Raw genomic sequence first — 23,568 nt, 5'->3', positions numbered from 1 at the left:
TGTGTGAGAGTGAGAGTGTGTGTGTGTGAGAGTGAGAGTGTGTGTGTGTGTGAGAGTGTGTGTGTGTGTGAGTGTGTGTGATGGGGTTGGGGGTGATTGGAGATGCACACCCCATCCTGCTGCATGTAGTGCTGACACCACACAACCCCAGGCACTGCTCACTGCTCAGCCTGAACATAACCAGACAGTCGAGTCTGTCGGCTTCTGTCACAGTCCCAGGGCTGCCTCAAAATCACCTCATAAATATTCTTCGGTGAGATTCCTTGAAAGGTACTCTCCTAATCTATTCTGACATGGCTTTGGCGAGGTTGCTAGCAATGCACAATCACCTGTCACATAATGGATGGCTGCAGACACTGAGAGTTTTTTTTTAAACCCTGCTGCTGCCTCTCTTGTGTGGCTGATGTGAAGTAACTGCTAAACTGAATCTTCATCAATGCTTTACTGGGCTCAATGAACCAAAGACCATGCCATGAACTGTCTGGAGCACTCTGCCGTGTTCAGTCAGACAGTCTCGGAGAAAGTGCTTGCCTTCCGCCCGACTGTTTATTCCAGATTGTCACAGGAGTCGATTAAATCCCCACTGGGAGAAATAACTGCTGGTAGTCTTCTTACACAGTCGCTTCATTCCCTCAGAGTAGGTAATCACTGTTTGTTTCAAAGGAGACGCCTGTGTCATATCAACTGGGACAGCAACTTGAAGACTATTTGTTGGGTGTCCTTACAAAACATCACCAACATTGATCTCCAGGTTAAAGTGCAAGGCCACGTAAATACAGACCTGAAATTTCCAATGCAGCAGAGAAGATGGGGGTGTGGGCTGGAAGATAATTAAAAAGAGCTGTGATGGAGAAAAGTGCTGTTCTTTGATAATCTTGTCCTTGGACAGGCAGTGTTTTCTCAGCAGTGTTTAGCGGGGAGTTCTAGGGTTACTGGACCTGTACTGGGTGAAGAAGGAACAGTGATACATGCCCAAGTCTGGATTGGTCTATTCTAGAAAGCTAGTTGTTGAAGGATAGAACTGAAGCCAATATTCAGACACTTTGCTATTTTCAGACATACATATGCACATCCAAACCCCAGCACCTTACAGTTTCATTCTGTTTCTATTCATCAGATGATAAATGAGCAAGCCTACCAACAGCATACAATTAGATACAAATAACATACATAGAACAGAAATATAAATATAACTGAAAAAGTCTCATTGAAGCTTTACATCTCGCACTCATCAGGACTTTTTGCAGGAATCCAATCCGAGGGGAAAACTGACTGCATGAAATACACAAGAGAGAGATGTTCCAAAGTGGAGGGTTGTAGATAGAGGGTGTCACTGAGTGGCTGCAGACTAGTTACAGTGGATGGAGAAGGATGTACAAGATTGTGTGTGTGTGTGTGGCATAACTTGACGGCAGATCTCCTGGCAGGAATGTAGCTACAAGCAGCAGCAGCATTAAGAATAGTGAGTGGCTGTGCATTTTGTCCTCCTTGTCCTGCTTACAGTGAGAAATGAGCTGGGTAAGCTTGTGCAGTAAATCATGTAGACAGTCATTGAAGGTGAAGGGGCAGACACTGAATCCAATCATGCCGTGGGTTGCTTCAATGGTTGAGTTGTCAATTATGAGAGTTCCCCAGTTTAAATTTCACCTTCCAAACCCACTACCGCTTCCATCTAGAAGGACAAGGGCAGCAGGTACACGGGGACACCATCACCGTCAAGTTCCCTCCAAGCCATTCACCATCCTGACTTGGAAATGTAATGTTGTTCCTTCACTGTCACTGGATCTAAATCCTGAAATTCCCTCCCTAATGGCGTTGTGGGTCAACACACAGATGGTGGACTGCAGAGTTCAAGAAGGCAGCTCACCACCACCTTCTCACCTAAGGTCAGGCGATAAATGCTGACCGGCCTGCGACACCCACATCCCACAGATGAAAGAATGACTAAAAAATAAAATTTGGTGCAGATGCAGTACAACGAAATGTGAAGTTATACACTCGGATGTGAAAAACAGAAAGGTAGAGTATTATTTAAATGGTAATATATTGGGAAGTGTGGATGTACGAAGGGTATCCTTGCACACCAGCCAGTGAAAGCAGACAGGCAGATACAGCAAGCAATTGGTCTACTCTTGCAAGAGGAGTTGAGTTCAGAAGTAGGAATGTCTTAGTGCAGTTATACAGTAACAGTAGTGAGCCCACAGCTGGAGTATTGTGTGCAGTTTTGGTCTCTCTACCTAAGAAAGGATATACTTGCCTTAGAGGGAGTGCAGTGAAGGTTCACTAGGCTGTTACAGGGGATGGAAGGACTGTCCTATGAGGAGAGTTTGCACCTGTACCCGTTGGAGTTTAGAAAGATGAGAGAGAATCTAATTCAAATGGATGAAATTGTAACAGGGGCTGGACAGACTAAATGCAGGGAGGATACTTCTCCCAGTTGGAAAGTGTAGAACCAGAGATGAGGAAAGATTTCTTGACTCAAAGGGGACTGAACTTGTGGAATTCTCTACCACAGAGGCTGAGTCACTGAATATATTTGAGAAAGAAATAGTTTTTTTTTTATTTTCAAAGCATCTAGGGATATTGGAATAAAGAGGGAATGTGGCATTGAGATAGAGGATCAGCCATGATCATACTGAATGTCAGAGTTGCCTTAAAGGGCTGAATGGCCTGTTCCTGCTCCTAGTTTCTAAGTTTAGAATTTTTACAAAACTAAAGAGAGGAGATCGAGAGAAATGTTCCTTTTCACAGATGCTACGGCATGGAATCATGTACCACTGGGACATAATGAACATTATTTAATTAGAATCTATTGCCAAATCTAATTGTTCTTCAAATATGTGTCTCCCTTTACAATGTGTCATAAAGAAAGCTTTCATCACTTTTTTTTAAAACGTTTAAACAGGTCACTGTTTCCTTCCCCAGGTATCCTTTTTGTTTAGTTTGCATTAGTATAACACACACAAAGAGGTCTCATACCCAAACCCACTTGGCCAAGGGCAGACAGTGGCATAGGGGCAATGCCATCTCCAATGGCAGGTTAATGTTCTGGGGCCTGGGTTCAAATCCCACCACGATAGTTGATCAAATTTGAATTCAATTTAAAATGAAATAAACAGCTAGACTAATGAAGGTCATGTGACCTCTGCCAATTGTGAAAAAACATCCGGTTCACTATGTCCTTTAGGGAAGGAAATCTGCCATCCCTACCCAGACTGGCCCACATGTGACTTCAGACCCACAGCAATGTGTCCAACTCTTAACTGCCTTCTGGCAAATTAGGGGCAGGCAATAAATGTTGGCCATAGACAGCAATGCCCATGCTGTGTAAAGAAATAAAGGTTTATACAGGGACAGCCTCAGTGACGTGATCTTCACAGACAGGTCGGCCCGGAAGCTTCTGATGGTTTCTGAAGCATATAATGAGGCGATTATTGGTGTTACGCTTCGGGGCACTGCGGAACTGCCCAATCACTCCATGTGTGGAGTACACACACGGAGTTTAAACTTCCATTGGGCAGAAGAACACCAGTCAAGCCACACTCTGAACAGCTCCATCACTGACCTTAGTGCTGGGGACTAGAGCTCAGCGTTCTGTGCTTATCCAATTTACCCCAGCATAGTGTGGGAGGTGACAGCATAGTGTATTGTCACTGGGTTAGTAATGCAGAGATCCAGGTGTGGCACAGGGGTATGGTTCAAATCTCACTCCATTTCAACTCAGAAAGCCTGGAATTAAACGTCTATTGATATGGGCCAGCGTCAATATTTAGGACTCCCAGGAGAACTCCCTCCAGGCTGTATACCACTGTTCCATCACTTCTACTGGGTCTACCTCTACCGATGGGACAGGTCATATCCAGGGATTGTGATGATTTCTCTGGATATTAAGTGGAAGCTATGTTTCTGTGGTTATGATTATGTTGCTCGTCTGTGAGACAGTTCTCCCAATTTTTGACACCAGCCCTAAGCATCACTCATGTCACACAAGTGTCAGGCAATGGCCATCTCCAATAGAGTGACTGAATGGCATTACCATTGCTACATCCCTCACTATCAACATCCTGGGGGGTTACCATTGACTAGAAACTGAACTGAAATAGCAAGAGCAGATCATAGAACCCATACAGTGTGGAAACAGGCCATTCAGCCCAACAAGTCCACACCAACTCATCCACCTACCCTGTAACCCTACATTTCCCAAGGTTAACCCACCTAAACTACACATCCTTGAACAATATGGACAATTTAGTATGGCCAATCCACCTAGCCTGCACATCTTTGGACTGTGGGAGGAAACTGGTGCATCCAGTGGAAACCCACACAGACACGGGGAGAATGCCCAAACTCCATACAGACAGTTGCCCAAGGGTGGAATTGAACCTGGGTCCCTGGTGCAGTGAGGCAGCAGTACTAACCACTGAGCTACCGTGCCATCCCAAAGCAGAGTAGAGACTGGGAACTGTGCAGCAAATAACTCACCTCCTGACTCCCCAGAGCCTGTCCCACCATTTACAAGGGACAAGTCAGGATTGTGATGGAATACTCCACACTTGCCTGGATGGGTGCAGCTCCAACAACACTCAAGAAGCTTGGCACCATCCAGGACAAAGCAACCCGCTTTGGTAACACCATCAATTACAAGTTTCCCTCCAAGCCACTCATCACACTAACTTGGAAATATTTCACATTTTCTTCATTCTGGCTGGGTCAAAATTCTGGACTCTCATATGATGGTTCAGTGGTTAGCACTACTGCTTCATAGGGGTCGATTCCACCCTCACGTGACTGTCTGTATGGAGCTTGCACACTCTCCTGTGTGGGTATGTTGGTTTCCTCTGGGTGCTCGAGTTTCCTCCCACAGTCCAAAGAACTACAGGTTAGGTGGATTGGCCATGCTAAATTGTCCTGTAGTGTCCAGGGAGGTGCAGGCTAAGTAGATTAGCCATGGGAAATGCAGGATTATGGGGATAGGGTTGGGGGGGCGAGGGGGTAGTGTCTGGGTGGGATGTTCTTCCGACAGTCAATGTGGACTCGATGGGCTGAATAGCCTGCTTCCATGTTGTATGGATTCAGTCATTCAATGATTTCCCTCCCTGAGGGCATTGTGGGACTGCAGCAGCTTACCATCACCGTCTCAAGGGCAACCAGGGACGGGCTATAGATACCAGCCAGTAACATCCACATCCCACGAACGAATAAAAACAGAACAGGCAGTAAGAATTTCTTTAAATATATAAAGATGAAAACAGAGGCCAAAGTGAACATAGGCCCCTGACAGAAGGAGGCTGGGGAAATAATAATGGGGAACCAGGAAGTGGTAGAAGAGTTAAATAAATAGTTTGCATCAGACTTCACAGTAGAAAACACTAACAGCATTCCAAAATTACGAAGTATTCAAAGAGTGAAAGAAGCCGAGAAAATAAATACAATAACTGTCAGGACAGAAAAAATGTGGTCTGCAATCCCCATTGACTCTTCATGTGATGAACTGGGAAATCCTGCCATCCAAACAAAATCCTTCAGAATGACGAATGCCAATCTGGGGGACAATGAAAAGCCATTGCTACGCGGAGTGGAGAAACAGATTAAAGAGTTAGGACATGAGGGAACATGAGAAAGAATTTATTTCCATATGGCAATAGTTAGTGACCTGGAACATGACTGCGTGAGAGTGGAGGAAATGGAGACAATCACCAGTTTCAGAAGGGAATTGAATGGATTTCTGATGGAATTAATGTTGCAGAGCTACAGAGAGAAAATGAGGCAAAAGGACTGATTGGACATTCCACAGAGAGCTGGCACTGACTCGATGGACCAAATGGCCTCTTTCTGGGCTGTAAGCAACTCTCTGCCTCTATGGTTTACTACAGTTTGTATGTGTTGGGAAGGAACAGCTGAATGGTAAAGGTCTTCACAGACAGAACTGAGATTTCTCCCTAACTCCCAAAGGCAATTAGATAGAAACTGCAGACTATCAAACTAATATATTACAATCGACAGTAATCAGCACTGAGGTTTCCTGAGAACAGTCCCAGGGCACTAAGAACAACATAGCTGGAGAGTATCATACAGTATTTGAGCTAGGACAATAAAAGACAGATTGAAATGATGTGCTCTCAACAAAGTGATGTTCTGAAGAGCTTACATCTGTAATCTGTTTTGAAGTCTCTTTTACATTCACTCAAATGTTGCTTTTTGAAAGTGTTTCTTGCAATGTTGACGTTTTTGGGATGTTGCTGTGTGCATGGGTTGGCCATTGTGTCCACACAGCAACACTGAAGCACTGCCATGGTTGTAAAGTGTTTTAGATGTCCCAAGGAGAGCTGCTCTGTCATCACAAGGCAACAGACTGGTTTATGCTGTGTCCTCAATGAAGTGATTTTCAAATATGACTGCATCCGTGTGTGTGCGTGTGTCCGTCCGTGTGTGTGTGCGTGTGTGACCGTCCGTGTGTGCATGAGTGTGTGAGAGAGTGGGTGTTTGTAAGTGTGTGTGTGTGTGTGTGTGAGAGTGGGTGTTTGTGAGTGTGTGTGTGTGAGAGAGTGGGTGTTTGTAAGTGTGTGTGTGTGTGTGTGAGAGTGGGTGTTTGTGAGTGTGTGTGTGTGTGAGAGTGGGTGTTTGTGAGTGTGTGTGCGTGTGTGTGTGAGAGAGAGTGGGTGTTTGTAAGTGTGTGTTGTGTGAGAGTGGGTGTTTGTGAGTGTGTGTGTGTGTGTGTGAGAGTAGGTGTTTGTGAGTGCGTGTGTCTGTGTGTGTGTGTGTGAGAGAGTGGGTGTTTATGAGTGTGTGTATGTGTGCGTGTGTGTATGAGAGAGTGGGTGTTTGTCAGTGTGTGTGTCTGTGTGTGTGTCCATGTGTGTGCGTGAGAGTGGGTGTTTGTGAGTGTGTGTGTGTGTGTGTGTGTGAGAGAGTGGGTGTTTATGAGTGTGTGTGAGTGTGAGAGTGGGTGTTTGTGAGCGTGTGTGTGTGAGAGAGAGTGTTTGTATGTGTGTGTGTGAGTGGGTGTTTGTGTGTGTGTGTGTGAGAGAGAGTAGGTGTGTATGTATATCTGTGCATGTGTGTGCATGCGCGTGTGTGCCTCATGCTAGAGGGCCCACAACCACGGCAAGCCAAGAGGCACATTGGTACAGATTTCATTTCCACTCCAAACATCAGACACCCATCTTTTCCCTCCTTGTCTGAAGGTGCAAACTCCAAATTTCGTCACAGTCACCCTTCCATACCTGCTCAAGAAACAACTTTTCAAGTGTATGTCAGGATGGTCTTCCCAGCAAGTTGTGGGGAAAATATCAGAATTTAGCAGCATCCTGTAGTGATTGTAATGATGTCAGCTAGCTGGATCTCATAGAATATAAATTCCCTGTTTGGAGCTGTTAATCTGGTCCAATCAGGGATCCCTGGCTGACAGAGCTACTGAGACTCTGATACCTGATTCCGAATGAGGCAGTATTAAAATCAGGGACTATTCATGTGTAAATAATGGGTGATGGGAAACTGGCCTCTGTGGAGTTATTTCAGGGCCGACGAGAGTAAAGCACATTCCTGAAGAAACTCACTCACAACAGCTGTGTTTGAGTTGTAGGTAAGCATTTCTTACATTGTACCTTTGTTTGGGAAGCTTGACTTGTTTAACCCTGCCACCGAGGACTGGACCCAGTATGTGGAAATAACGCATTAGTTTTTCTGAGCAGACAGAAAGCAACAGCCTGTGCAACTGCACCTTTCTCTGTTATTAGGAGCCTAACTTTCCCTGAGCCACCAGATACTACAACCTTTTGTGAAGTGATGGACATAGTTAAGGAATATTACGAACCCAGGCCTCCGCTAATTGTGAGACGCTATCATTTTCACTCAGCAATTCGAGAACCAGGGAAATCCATATTGGGATTGTTGACTTTGGCAGAAGCCTGTGACTTTGGTTTAATCCTTAATCGGATGCTTAGAGACTGTTTGGTATGTGGGACTAATGATGTAACCATGCAAAAGCACCCACTAGCTGAGGCCCAACTCAAACAAGCACCACAACTGGCTTTTTCATTGGAAAATGCAGCAAGTGGAGCTTATGAGTTACAGAGTACCCTGATGGAAGTGGACACCCTCGCCAGTCTGACTGAGCTTGGGGAACACCACTTGAGTGAAGGCAAATGCATAGCCTCACTCAGGACATATTCTGAACAGGGGGACTCCAGGTCAGCCCACAGCAAAAAACCCCAAAAAAGCCAAACTTTGGCCAAACAGTCAACATTTTCTTCAGGATCCTGGCCAGCAAGCTGCCGTCAGTATACAGACTTAAGACAGCTAAAAAGTCATCCAGGCCAGCATCCAGGAGAGTTCATACCCTGGAGAGTTCACCTACATCTGGCCTGGAACAGTCAAATGTAATTTAACTGTAATGAATGAGGCCTACAGTATATTTGAGGCAACACAAGTTACAGAAGTGTTACTACAGGAGGGAGGCGATTTAACCCGTCCTGCCTGCACCAGCTCCTCAAATGAGCATCAACCAATCAGTCCTCAACCGCGCCCTCACAGTCACACCCGTCTTTAGGGCTATTGCATTAATAATTTTGGCCTATAGTAGTAATTAAGGCCCATTGTCATAACTGACACATATTGTAATAACTGAGGCCCAAAGTAAAAACTGAAATCTACCGTAAAAGCTGAGCAATGAGCCTGTCATAGTAACCGACTACAGTAAATAAGGCCAATTTTAAGCAGCATGTATCTAGGCGTTTTCAGGTAGCCCACTCTTAAAGTGCAGCTGGCACCTGACCCATCCCCCATGATGATCTTAATGCCTGGCATTAACCGTACCCCCATCAGCCTTATAGTCTTTCTAGCTGTCCCTTATGCTCTTTATGTATGCCCACCCCCAAACACTCTCAGTCTTACAGTGGCTCACGAGAAACCCCTGCCCCAACCCTACAGTCACACCTCCCTAGGGCTACTGCAGTAATAAGCTAGGCATCAGCATTGTGGGTCAACCCACAGCTGGAAGACTGCAAATGTTCAACAATGTGGCTTACCACCACATTCTTAAGGGCAACAAGGGACAGGCAACAAATGCTGGCCCAGCCAGCAATGCCCACATGCCATGAGTGAATTTCAAAAATGTAGTAATTATGATCCGCTATTGTAACTGAGGGCTATTGCAATAACTGAGGTCCATTAGAATAAGTGAGACCAACTGTTATAATTGAGGCCTATTCTAGAAACTGAAACCTAGTATAATAGCTGACACTCATTGTAGTAATGGAGAGCCATTAGAATTACACAGGTTTATTGTAATAACTGAGGCAGGGTCATAACTGAGGCTTGTTAAAAGAACTGAGGCCCAGTGTAGGAATTATTAGAATAGTCTAACAGTTGTTTCAGTGGATATCAGTTCACTGAGCCCAAAATGAGGATTAACTGTGGGACCTTGCTCAAAACGTTACCAGGCAACAGGCGCATCTTGAATATAGTCTAAAATAAATTTGGAATACTGTATACAATTCTGGTCACCCTGCTATAGGAAGGAAAGTATCAGAAAGGGTGGAACATTTTTTCCTTGGAGTGTTGGAGGCTGAGGGGTGACCTTGTAGAGGTTAATAAAATCATGAGGGGCATGGATAGGATGAATAGCCAAGGTCTTTTCCCAGGGTAGGCAAGTCCAAAACTAGAGGGCATAGATTTAAGATGAGAGAGGAAAGATTTAAAAGGAACCTGAGGGGCAAATTTTTCACACAGAGAGTGGTGTATGGAATGAGCTGCCAGAGGAATCTATTACAAAAATATTTGGGAGCGTCCACAGTTATATTACTGCCACATAATTCCCAGGCTCTAACCAGTCCTCGGAGTCACAGAACTTATACAGTTTTTCCAGCTCAGTTTCTGGATGTTCATGTGGTGGATTCAATGATGGTGATGCTACTCAATATCAAAAGGTGATGGTAGGACTCACTACAATAGTTATTACCTGGCATTTAAGCCATACAAGTGTTACTTATCACCTATTGGCCAAAATCTGGATATTGTCCAAGTCTTATGGGCATGGACTGCTTCAGTATCTCAGGAGTTGCGAATGGTGCTGAACATTGTGCAATCATCGGCAAACATCCCCATTTCTGACCTTATGATAGAAGGAAGGTCATGGATGAAGCAGCAGAAGATGGTTGGGCCGAGGACACTACCCTGAGGAGCTCCTGCAGAGATGTCCTGGAGCTGAGATGACTGACATCCAACAACCACGACCATCCTCCTGCGTGCCAGCTTTGACTCCAACCAGGGGGAGTTTGCCCCAATACCCATTGATTCCAGTTTGACTAGAGCTCCTTGATGCCATGCTCAGGCAAATGTAGCCTTGATGTTAAGGGTTGTCACTCTTACCTCACCTCTGAAATTCAGCTCTTTTGCCCATGTTTGAACCAAGGCTGTAATGAGGTCAGGAGCTGAGTGGCCCTGGCAGAACCCAAACTGGGCGTCACAGAGCAGATTATTGCTGAGCAAGTGCTGCTTGATAGCACTGTTACTGACACCTTCCATCACTTTACTGATGATCGAGAGTAGACAAATGGGGCAGTAATTGGTCGGGTTGGATTTGTCCTGCGTTTTCAGTACAGGACATACTTGGGCAATTTTCCACATTGCAGGTAGATACCAGTGTTGTAACTGTACTGGAACAGCTTGGCTAGGGGAGCAGTAAGTTCTGGAGCACAAGTCTTCAGTGCTATTTCTGGAATATTGTCAGGGCCCGTAGCCTTTGCAGTATCCAGTGTCTCCAAACGTTTCTTGATATCACATGGAGTGAATCGAGTTGGCTGAAGACTGGTATCTGTAATGCTGGGGACCACTGGAGGAGGCCGAGATGGATCATCCACTTGGCACTTCTGGCTGAAGATTGCTGTGAAAGCTTCAGCCATATCTTTTACACTGATGTGCTGGTCTCTTCCATCATTGAGGATGGGGACGTTTGTGGAGCGTCCTCCTCCAGTGAGTTGTTTAATTGTCCACCACCATTCACGATGGGATGTGACAGGACTGCAGAGCTTAGATCTGATCCGTTGGTTGTGGGATTACTTAGCTCTGCTTAACACTTGCTGCTTTCGCTGTTTGGCATGCAAGTAGTCCTGTTTGGTGGCTTCACCAGGTTGACACCTCAGTTTCAGGTATGCCTGGTGCTGCTCCTGGCATGCCCTCCTACACTCTCCATTGAACCAGGGTTGATCCCCTGGCTTGGTGGTAATGGTTGAGTGGGGGAATATGCTGGACCATGAGGTTACAGATTGTTCTGGAGTACAATTCTGCTGCTGTTGATGGCTCACAGCTCCTTATGGATGCCCAGTGCTAAGTTGCTAGATCTGCGCAAAGTCTGTCCCATTTAGTACGGTGATAGTGCCACACAACATTATGAAGGTTTTTCTCAATGTGAAGGTGGGACTTCGTCTCCACAAGGACTGTGTAATGGTCACTCTTGCCGATATTGTCATGGACAGGTGCATCTGCAGCTGGCAGATTGGTAAGGATGGGGTCAAGTATGTTTTTCCCTTTTATTGGTTCCCTCATTACCTACTGCAGACCCAGTGTAGCAGCTATGTCCTTTAGGACCTGACCAGCTCGATCAGTAGAACTGCAGCTGAGCCACTCTTGGTGGTGGAAATTGAAATTCCCCACATTTTATGCCCTTGTTATCCTCAATGCTTTCTTCCAGTGTTGTACAACATGGAGAAGTCATGATTCATGAGCTGAGGGAGGACAAAACGTGATAATCAGCAGGAGGTTTCTTTGGCCATGTTTAACCTGAAGCCATGAGACTTCATGGGGTCCAGAGTCAATGTTGGGGACTCCCAGAGCAACTCCCTCCTGACTGCATCCCACTGTGCCGTCACCTGTACTGGGTCTGTCCTGCTGTTGGGACAGTACACATCCAGGGATCATGATGGTGGTGCCTGGGATATTGTCTGTAAAATATGCTTCCATGACTTTGAACACATCAGGCTAGTCTGTGAGGCAGCTCTCCCAATTCTGGCACTAGCCCCTAGGTGTTGATAAGGAGGACTTTGCAGGGTCGACAGGGTCTGTTATTGTTTTTTCTGGTGCCTAGATTGAACCTACATTCCCCAGAACATTAGCTTGGGATTACTGATCCTAAGACAATCAGGCAGAGAAGCAGAAGCAGGTTATTCAGCCCATTCAGACTTCTCAACCATTCAGTAACATTATGGCTGATCATCCTCAACTCCACTTTCCCGCCTTTTCCCCATAAGACTTGATTAAAAATCTGTCTATCTCAGTCTTGAATATAATTTATAATCAAGCCCCAACGGCTCTCTACAGAAAAGAACTCCACAGATTCACAACCCTCTGAGAAAGGAAATTGTTCCTCATCTCTGCTTTAAATGTGTAACCCCTTATTCTGAAATGTTCCCCTCCTGGGGCCTAGACTCTCCCCCAAGGGGAAATAATCTTTCTGCATCAACTCTGTCAAGCCCCCAGAGAACCTTGTACGTTTCAGTTCTTCTGAACTCCAACAAATACATGTCCAACCTGCTCAACCTCTCCACGTAAGACAGACCTTCCATACCTAGTATCTGCCTGTGAACCTTCTCTGGACTACCTCCGATGCCAGTGTATCTTTTCTTAGATAAGGTGCCCAAAACTGTTCAGAGTATTCCAGTTGTGCTTTGACTGATGCTTTATATTGTTTTAGTGTAATCTCCCTATTTTTATACTCTATTACCTTCCAACATTCCATTTGCCTTCCCTTTATCCCAGTGAACTTGGAAGCTAGCTTTTTGTGATTCATGGATGAGGACTCCCAAATCACATTGCTCTGTATCTTTCTACAGTCTTTGTCCATTGAAATAATATTCAATTAACTCCTGTAATCTTCCTGCCAAACTACAAAACCTCACTTTTCCCACGTTATATTCCATCTTCCAAGCTTTTGCCCACTAGCTTAACCAGTCAAAATCCCTCTGTATACTCACCTTCTCGCTTATTTTTGTGTTATCCGGGGAATGGTGATAGTACATTCACTTTCCTCATCCAAGTTATAGATCCTTTACTCCTATTAACTCGTCACCCTCTCCCCTAATGTGTGGTATGATATAATGTATATTTGGTTAGAATGTCAAGGTAGTCATGAAGAGAATTTCTTGCTTATCCTAAAAAAAGCTGACTGTGTATCCATTTCGAATCCAGGACTCACCTTTAAGAATTCCTCAGAAAATACATTCAGAGGAGCCGCTTATCCAACCAAATTCACTTATGGAAAAGAAAACAAAACAAAGAACGCAGAAGCTGGAAATCTGAAACAGAAACAGAAAGTGCTGTAGAAACTCAGCAGGTCTGGCGGCATCTGTGGAGAGAGAAACGCAGTAAACTTTTCGAGTCCAGTGTGCTCTGAGGAAGGGTGACTGGACCTGAAACATTAACTCTACTTTCTCTCTCCACAGATGTTGCCAGACCTGCTGAGTTTCTCCCGCAATTTCTGTTTTTGTTTCGTATTCACTCATGATCTGGGTAAGGAGGCAACTACAATGCATGTTCTTTTACCCTGAGCTCCCTCAATGTGGCATTCCATGAGTCTTATTGACTGCTTTATCCCAGGAATGGCAGTTGTTAAAACTGTCAGTTCTGAAGAAAAGTCAGAATGCACTCAAGACATTAACTCTCTTTCTGCCTCTGTAGATGCTACCAAACCTGCTGAGTTTCTCCAGAACTTCTTGTTGAAGTTGTCAAAACTTATTTGTTAATATTTTTCATGATTTTTACGCTGGCCAATCCTTACTTTGGTTAACCACAATCAGCCAAGCAGATAGTCCAATTTTTTTAATGATGTTGATAAGGAAACAAATATTGGCCAAGATGCCAAGGAGAATCATTTACTTTTCTTTGAAATGCTGCTACGATTTATTTGATTCTGATTTTGATTTTATTGTCACGTGCATTTTACAGAAAGAATACAATAATATACAGTGAAAAACTTTCATTTATCGCCACAATATGGCACCGTTTTGAATAGCTTAAGAATAAGGAGAAAATAAGAAAGATATAGTTTAAAGAAATTTTGCATGCACATCAAAGAGCTGACACAACCTTTGTTTAACACCTTGTGTGAAAGTTGGCACCTACAACCATGCAGCACTCCCTCCGCACTGCCCCAGACTTCCACGTTAAAATCTCTGAAGTGCTTGATAATTGAAGAGCACAGATCAACTGTCTGCTATAACACAACAGCATCTACACCTTTACGAAATATTTCATTAGCTGTAAAGGACTTGGGGACAGCCTGAAGGTGTTTTATAAATGCAAGCCTTTTCTTTTATCTCTTAAACTTTTCCTCTTGTTGCTCACTGACCTCTGGTATCATGCTGGAAAGCCACTGACTTGTTTACGGTTACTTAGCAACCCCAGAAATTGTTGGTACAGGCAATAGGTTCTCATGTCCTGAAAATGCTGACACAATTTCTCCACACACTCATTGCAGACAAAGGTATGTATGATCACCTACTGCTCCATTCACTATCACATCATTATCTTGACAGCCTTTTAGGCTTCTTTCCATTTTGTCTGCAATTTATCCCTGGGGAATCCTCTCTTCCATGTGGCCATTGTGATGATACTAATCTTGACAATTTTAGTGCCACTCAACCACTTGTGGGTCTTGAATGGAGTTAATGTCATGCAGTAATGGAACTGTTCCTAACCTCTGGCTCGGGCTAATTAAACTTGTATCGAACCTTCATTACACAATAACTGAAGCACTGTGCATAATCCGGTTTCCATGTTGTAAGACGGATATGGGGCACTGGAAAGATGGGAAAAACAATTCATCTAAGTTTCTGAGGGATCTTGACAGGGTAGATGTGGAGACGATGTCTCCTCTTGTAGGAGAATTTAAGACGAGTGGTTAGGAGCAAGTTACTGCAGGTGCTGGAATCTGTACTGAAAACAACAAATGCTGGAGATCACAGCGGGTCAGGCAGCATTCATGGAGAGAGAGCAAGCTAATGTTTCAAGAGTAGCGTTTGTTATTTTCAGTAAGACTAGGGGTTGTTGTTTAAAAATCAAGAGTTGTCCATTTAAAACTGAGATGAGATGATTTTATTCCCCTCAGAAGGAAAATGAAGTATATTTACAGTGTATCAGTTAAGCACAGAAATCACATCAATACTCAACAATATTTTGCAAACTGCAGTCTAATAATGACTGGCTAAATCAGTGTTAGTTATGTTGTTTGAGGGGTATATATAGACCAGGACACCAGATAGAACTCCCATTCTCTTCATAAAAATAGTAACATGGAATCCACTGCATCCAGTGTACAGACCAAAGGGGCTTCAGTTCACAGTTTCACCCCACAGACAGCACCTCTTAACAGGACAGTTCCCCTCTAAATACAGCTCACTGAATTACAAAGCCACCCTTTAAAGGTCAGCTCAGGTTAACGTTTCTACCGTCCAGCAATAGATTGTCACGGATAAATTACAGGCTGGGATCAAATTTTTTAATGGATTTGGGAGAGCAGGGAGATTATTTCTCATGACTAAAATAAACCAAAGACATTAACCATTGCAAGTGATTTGATTAGATTTAATGCGACCTCTCAGAATAAATCCTGAAAGCGTCAGAGAATCTTTCACTACAGAATTGGGCCATCAGTCTATGCTGCTGTTTCTCAGCGCATATTTCTAATCCTACACTTTCATTCAATCCCCATGCTTTTTTAACATTCCTCTCTAATTCCCTCAGGTGATTATCCAATTCCCTTTGTACCCCCCTCCCCGCCAATATCCTTTCCATTTTTTTTTCATGAACTATCTAAAAGTACATTCTAAAACTTTGCAATTTGGACTTTACAGAAAAAGGCAATAAAATTCAGCCTTTCTCTGTGGAGTTTGTTACACTTTTACAGGCCTCAATCCAATTGCAATGCGTGTGATATTTCCGATATGCATTCAGTGAGAAGTTTACAATTCAATGCTCCCTATAATTTACCAATCCCTCGGTACCCTCTGACTGAAAGGCCTTAGGCAGTGGTCTTGCCCCAGTGCCCTCCTGTGGCAATAGCCCCAAGCTTTAGTAAGTCCCTTAGCTTGTCGTCCTGCATATTAATGCAGAGGAAGGAATCCTTCCCACTTCTAGTTAAGGGACAAACAGTTGAGTTTCTCATAGCAGCAATCCCACCTCCTCTCTGAGCAAGACCAGAAAATAGTTCAAAGTTAACCGGAGGCAGATAAGACAGGGTAGGGCTTGGACAGAAAGCTGGAGATGATGGTGATCCAATGATATTGCGGCTCTTGCCGATCACCAGGCCCATGGCTGTTTATTTTGTTGCCTCACTGTTTCCTACCTGCTGTCGACTCATGGCATTGTTGGTGGACTGGGTGGATTTCAAATGCTGTGGTAGAGCTGCCAAACAAGTGGATTGGCATTGAACTCCTCAATGTTGCTGTACCTGTAATAATCCATGTGGGTGGGACCACGTGATACTGAAATTCCTTGGTGAGGGGGAAATCTTAAAGATTCCCATCAGAACCTTGGTGGTAAGCTGAACGAATCTCCAGCAAAAACAGTGTAGAAAGCTGAAAATAATCCTTGACACTGTTTGTCAGCAAATTCTGACTGTCTATGGGGAGATAAAGAGAACTCCTACAAACTCCTGAAGCCAAATATCACTCCTGTCCTTCCCACATTACCATAACCCTTTTATCCACATTAATACTTCTTCTAGGTCAACACAGTTTTTGTGAAGAAAATCCCAACCTCTCAAGACTCTCTTCCTCACTTTACAAGCCTTTGTGAAATCAAACAAAACCACACTGTAACTTTCCAATTGCTGTTAACTTCTTGGTAACTCTTTCTAGTGGTTGATGATTGGAAACTGCACATTGTACTCAGGGCACAGCCTAGAACATCAGCACCACAGTATCACAGCAAAGTACTACACTGAAAGACGCCATTCTACTCAGGCTCCCTGTGCTAGCTCATTGGCAGAAGGATCCAATTAGTACCAAAATCCACTGTTCTTTCCCCAGAGCGCTATTTTTCATTTTGTTTCACATAAGTATCCAATTCCCTTTTGGAAGTCATACCCGAATCTGCCCCCGCCACACTGTCAAGCAGTGCATTCTGGATCCTAACCACTCAAGATACATCTACAGGTTGTATTGCAGTAATTCACTGAAGGTCTTTCAAAAGCACCTTTCAAACCCACAGCCACTACCACCTGGAAGGACAAGAGCAGTAGATACATGGGAACACCAACTGCTATAAGTTCCCCTCCAAACCGCTCACCATCCTTACTTGGAAGTATATCGCTGGAATTCCCTCCCTAACGGATTTGTGAGTGTTCCTACACACCAAGAATAGCAAGAAGGCAGCTCAGAACCACCTTCTCAAGGGCAAATAGGAATGGGCATCAAATACTGGCCCAGCCAGCAATTCCATACCCAAAGATAGATTTTAAAAAAGGTCTATGCGATCAATGCTTTGTATCACCCAGGTGGGCGCTGGGTCACAAAGCTCAACATTGGCCAAGACTAAGGATTTTGTTTTAATCGTGACCCTGCCACTAGACTCAATGTCCAGCCAAAGTCTCACCACCTCATGGTGTTCATAGTGTTAGATTAGATCATTGCTGCTGGGGTCTAGGAGACCATCCCTCAGGCAGGCTCCCTATATCGCATAACATCAGAGGTTAGACAAGTATCACTTAAAACCACCATAACCAGAATTCATCTTTCTTTGGCTGAAGGATGGCCAAGCAATTCCACACATCACCCACGTTCACTCAACTTTATGTTGCTAGGAGAGGATGGAACCATCCAGTGTCAGTATTGAAGGCCATGAAGAGAAGTGAGCTGCAGCAGACAGGTGAGTGCTAGCTATGGATTGTACAAGACACTGTTAGACCTCAGATAGAGTACTGTGTACAGTCGTGGATGCCACATTACAGGAAAGATGTGAATTTGTTGCAGAGAGTTCAGAAATGATTTTTCAGGAATGAGAAGCTTCAGTTATGAGGATGGAATGGAGAGTTTGGGACTGTTTGCCTTGGAGAGAAGAAGGCAGAGAGGAGATTATGACAGAGATTTCCAAAATCATGAGCGAGCTGGATGGAGTAGTTCAGGAAAAGCTTGTAAAAGGAACAAGAACAGAAGGGCATAGACAGAAAGTGATTTGCAAAAGCAGTGAGGTGAAAAAGAAAATTTCACCCAGCAAGTAGTTGGGGTCTGGAATGCACTGCCTGGAAATGTAGTGGAGGCAGGTTCAATTCAGGTATTTAGAGGGCTCTGGGTGATTATGTGTACTGAAATAATATTTCAGAGTATGGGGGAAAAGGCTGGAGATTGACTCTAGGGAATATTTAATGAGCCAGTGCAGACACGATGGGCCAAATGGCCTCCTTCATCACTGTAACAATTGTGTGATACTCAGATTTTTTTTTCGTGGTTCAGTGAGTAGCACTTTTGTCTCCTCTTTTGGAAGTTGTGTACTGCAAACCACAAACCAGAGAAGTTGAGCATCCAATCATGGTTGACATTTCAGTACGCCGCTGACCTGAGTAACTGAGTCCTAGCTGATACCACTTAACTAGCAAGTAGCAGCAGAACAGACTGGCATAGAGCTGGTTTCTGCTAACTAACCTTTGCCAGCAACTGCCTGACAGTGCACAAAGTGGGGGATGTTTTCAGAGGAGGGGGGGCAGCACTGGCAAAGCTGCCCTTCCCTAATTGCCCTTGAACTCAACTTAGACCATTTCAGAGGGCAATTAATAGTTAACCACACTGTTGTGAGACTAGAGTCACATGTGTTTGCCAGTGTGGGTAAGGATGGCAGATTTCCCTCCCGAAAAGGACATCAGTGAACCTGATATGTTTTTACTACAAAAACTTAGTTTCATGATCAGCATTACTGAGACTTATTTTCCATTCCAGAATAATTAATTAACAGTAGGATTTGACACAGAATTCAGGGATATTGTTTGGATCTACAAGTCCAGTGACATTATCACTACATGTGCCATTTATAATTGTTCAAAGTGGAAAGTTTTATTTAATTCAGTCATAGGATGAGGGCATCGCTGGCTAGGCAGCATTTATTGTCCGTTCCTAATTGCCCACAGGGCAGTTAACAGTCAACCACAATGCTGTAAATCAGGAGTCACATTTTAGGCCAGACCAGGTTAGGATGGCAATTTTCTTCCCTGAGGGACATTACAGAACCAGATGGGTTTTTCCAAAAATCAACAATGGATTCACTATCATTGTTAAATTCTTAATTCATGCTCATCATTAGACTATTAATTTCAGATCTTTTAAAATTGAATTCAAATTTCACCATTTGCCATGGCAGGATTCAAACCTGGGTATCCAGAACATTACCTGGGTCTCTGGAGTAACAGTCCAGTGATAATACCATTAAGCCAACACCTCCCAAGTATTGGACATCACACACTTACCATTGACAAGCAAGAGTTGAGAACACGTCTGGTGGTTCAGGCTCCTGGAAAAGTTTGAGGAGTTCTGGATCTGAGGTGAAGTGTGCGAGGATCCGCAGCTCAACATGAGAGAAATCTGAAATGGAAGATAGAAATGGCACATTATCTGGGCACAGAGTGCAGAGGGGAATAGATTGATTTTCCTTCCTGTGCACAACTGAGAATTTTGCTAACCAGCCTTTACTGCTGGTAACCAGCAACCAGGTCAACGTGAGGCCATCTGAAAAGCAGAAATCCTGAAATTTCAACATGGAGTGTTGGACATACTCAGCAGGTAAGGAGGCAGAAATTGAGTTAGCCTTTCAAGTTGCGACTTTACCTCAGAACTTTTAACCAGATCTACAGAATCTTGCATAATTAAAACCAAAGCACCCACTATCCCATGAGCCAGTTCTTTCCTGACCCCAGGATGAAGACTTGGGGACCTGCCTGTTTGCAGCTCCAGCAATTTACTCACTAACACTTCTCTGGTAATTGCAATTTCCTGGAGTTCCCCTCTGCCTCCCATTTCCTAATTTACAGATATTTCTGATATGTTACTTCAACCTTCTATAGTGAAGACGAATGGGAAATACCTGTTCAATTCATCTGCTATCTCATGTTTTATTTTCTGTCATTAATTCTCCAAACTCACCTTCTGTAGGACCAATGCTCACTTTGTTAACTTTATTTTTGAATATCTATTGAACCTGTTTTTAATAGTTTTTAGCTTGTTTTCTCTCTTCCTCTAATTTTTGCCTCCTTATTAAATTTCTAGTTATTTCTTTACTGTTATGTTTCCATTATGTCCACTCCTGCCCTGCCACCTGTCTTTGCACAATTATATGCTTTTTGTTTAAGTTCGATGCTATCTTTAATGTTTTTAATTAACTATGAGTGGGGATCCTCCCCTTGAAATTTTTATTTCTTTTGGAATGTATCTATTCTGTGTGTTCTGAACAAATGCTGGCTTTGCCAATGATCCTGAACATCCCACGATAAAACAAAATGAAGCTTAGTAATTGTACTTGTGAATAAATGTAAGCTGTTGTTGTAAAGATGCCTGAGATTAGTGCACTGGAAAGCTCCCCTATATTCAACAGCTGCCTGCAATGGGCAAACCCATGTCAGCAGAGGCCAGGTTGGTTGCAAGGCCAGCTCCAATTGGACTCAGTGCCAGGGGAGGGCAAATTGGTTGAGAACAATCAGGTCAAGCCAGGATGGGGCTCAGTTGTGACTCCATCCGCTGGTGTGATTTTGCCTCAAACATAGTGTTTTACCCAATGTAGTATCCCTTATAACAAGAAACTGGGAATGGACATCGTGGCATTGAAGAATCCAACAGACATGAGTTACAGCTGTTTATTATACGCAAATATTAGATTGATAGGTGCATTAGTGTCAGGGCTAGCATTATGGTATGAGCTTACAACAAAGGAGCATTGAGCAGTGTGTCCTTCCAATAGTGTATCATGCTTCAAGTGATCCCCACTAAGATGGCTGTGGTAGCTATTCAATTAATACAACTTACCCTATAGTCTTTCAAATTTCTCCTTTTCAAACATATTCAATTTCCTTTGGACAGTTATCACCATATCTGTTTCCACCATGGTTTCAGGCAGTGCATTCCAGACCACAACTCACTGCATTAAAATCATGCCCATTTAAGATGGAGATGAGAGGGATATTTTTCTCTCAGAAGGTCGTGGGTCTTTGGAAATCACTTCATCAGAAAGCAGAGAAGATGGGATGGTTGATTACTTTTCAGGCAGATGTAGACAGGTTGTTGACTAACAATGAAATCAATGATGATCAGGGGTAGGCAGGAATGTGGAGTTGAGATCATAATCAAATTATTGAAAGGTAGAGCAGGCTTGAGGGGCCGTATGGCCTATTCTTGCTCCTAAATTGGATGCTGATATGTTTGTAATTCCCCCGTCACACCTCTGGTTTCTTTCTCTCAACTTCTGTCCTCTGGCTGCCCCACCCACTAGTCGAAACCTTTTCTCATCAGTTACTCTATCTGAAATCTTTGCTGGTTTACATGATGCTGGAATGCAGAGCAGAATAAGAACAAAAACTAAAATAAAATGAAGCAATATTAGCACAGGAAACTATCTACAGCCAAGTTACTGATGCCAAAAGTTTAAAAACATTTCCACTCAAATCATGTGCTGTACTGCTGCCACCTACTGCCCAGTGATCATCTTTGCCACTAGTTGGAGGGGCAAAAATCTACTTAAATTTAACAAGGGAAAGGCACAATTTACAGACTCACATAAACAGGAATAAGGACAGTGACAAACTGTCCGTCCCCAACCTATGACTGCTCTGCAGGTCAGTATCAAACATAGTGAATTCAATCTTCTGGCACATGCTGCACTCAACTTTATTTTGAGATGATGACCATGAAATAAAGACAACATTCAGGCTTCCATGATTGTCAATGGTTCAATCAGATATAGGAAAGGAAATAGACCATTCAGCCCATCAAGTCTGCTGTGCAATTCAATAAGGCCATGGTTGATCTGATAATTTTTTAAAAACTCATTCATGGGATGTGGGCATCACTGGCCACAGTGATACCTTAATTCCAGACATTTAGTAGATTCAGCCTCCACCATCTGCCATGGTGACATTCAAACCTATGTTCCCAGGACGTTACCTGGGTCTCTGGACTAATAACACAGTGATAATACCACTGGGCCATCACCTTCCCTAAATTCTCAAATCCACTTTTCTGCCTTTTTAACAAACCCTTGATTCCCTTCCTGATTAAAAATCTGTCTATTTCAGCCTTGAATACACTTACTAGCCCGACCTCAACAGACCTCTGCGTAAAGAATTCCACAGATTCACTGAGAGAAGAAATTCCTCCTGAGCTCTGTCCAATAGGCAGCTATGTCTACATATGATAAGGAAAGAGTCCTGAAGCATTCTTCCATAACCATTACATTATTTGAAGAACAAAACAAATGAAATAATGAAGAAAAGCCATGCATTTATTGACCCCTTTTGATATCCTAAAGTGCTTTAGAGTAATTTTAAAATGTGAAGATTAGCAGAAAGAACATGAAAATTAGAAGCAGGAATCTGTCTTCTGGTCCTTAGGGCCTTCTTCAGCATTCAATATTATTAATATGAAAGATGTTCCATGGCGAAAAGCAATAAAAATCTCTGATACTTAGCAATGAATGTACTGCTACATGTACACGCAACAGAGTATTGCATTCAATTTTGGTCGCCACTTTACAGGAAGGATGTGGAGGCTTTGGAGAGAGTGCAGAAGAGGTTTACCAGGATGTTGCCTGGATTACAGGGTGTGAGCTGTAAGGAGAAGCTAGAAAAACTCGGGTTGTTTTCTCTGGAGCAGAAGAGGCTGAGGGGAGACGTGATAGAAGTTTATAAAATTATGAGATGCATGGATGGGGTTGACAGTCAGAACCTTTTTCCCAGAGTTGAAATGTCTAATACTAGGGGGCATGCATTTAAGGTGAGAGGGGAAAGCTCAAAGGAGATGTTTTTTACACAGAGTGGTAGGAGTCTGTCAGGGTGGTGGTGAGGGCAGATAAGTTAGGGGTATTTAAGGGACTTTTAGATAAGTACATGAATAAGCAAAGAATGAAGGGATCTGGACCAAGGGCAGGCAGAAGGGATTAGTTTCGTTTGGCATCATATTCGGCACAACATCATGGGCCAGAGGGCCTGTTCCTGTGCTGTACAGTTCTATGTTTCATATGTTCAAACTGGAGCTCTATTTTGAAATACACAAGTTTGAGTCAGACATTCATGCAACTCCACTTTTGGATCACTAACTGAGATCCGCAGCCCTCTAGGGTAGATAATCTCAAAGATTCATCAATCTCGGAGGGACAAAATTCCTCCTCACCTCGGACTTTAATAATCGACCCTTTACTTGAGATTATGCTCCATAGTTATAAACTCTCCATCCAGGGAGCGAGTACCCATTATTGATCATAGGAACAAAAAAACTTCAATTCATTCACAGGATGTGGGCATCAGTGGCTAGGCCAGCATTTAGTGAGTTGGCCAGAGGGCAGTTAACCACACTGCTGTGGGTCTGGAGTCATATGTAGGCCAGA

At 43.6% G+C, this 23,568-nt stretch overlaps 1 protein-coding gene across 1 annotated transcript in view; it reads right to left on the bottom strand.

Annotated features, from left to right (window-relative positions):
• Positions 1-23,568, bottom strand: part of poln (polymerase (DNA directed) nu) — a 136,814-nt gene that overhangs the window by 77,295 nt on the left and 35,951 nt on the right. The window contains exon 3 of the mRNA XM_048595308.1: positions 19,448-19,562. Coding sequence (XP_048451265.1) covers positions 19,448-19,562 — 115 coding nt within the window. The remainder of the gene's footprint in view (positions 1-19,447; positions 19,563-23,568) is intronic.

This window comes from Rhincodon typus, chromosome 3 (assembly GCF_021869965.1).
Source record: "Rhincodon typus isolate 14 chromosome 3, sRhiTyp1.1, whole genome shotgun sequence".
Lineage (NCBI taxonomy): Eukaryota > Metazoa > Chordata > Chondrichthyes > Orectolobiformes > Rhincodontidae > Rhincodon > Rhincodon typus.
This window is presented reverse-complemented; position numbering and strand designations above follow the sequence as displayed.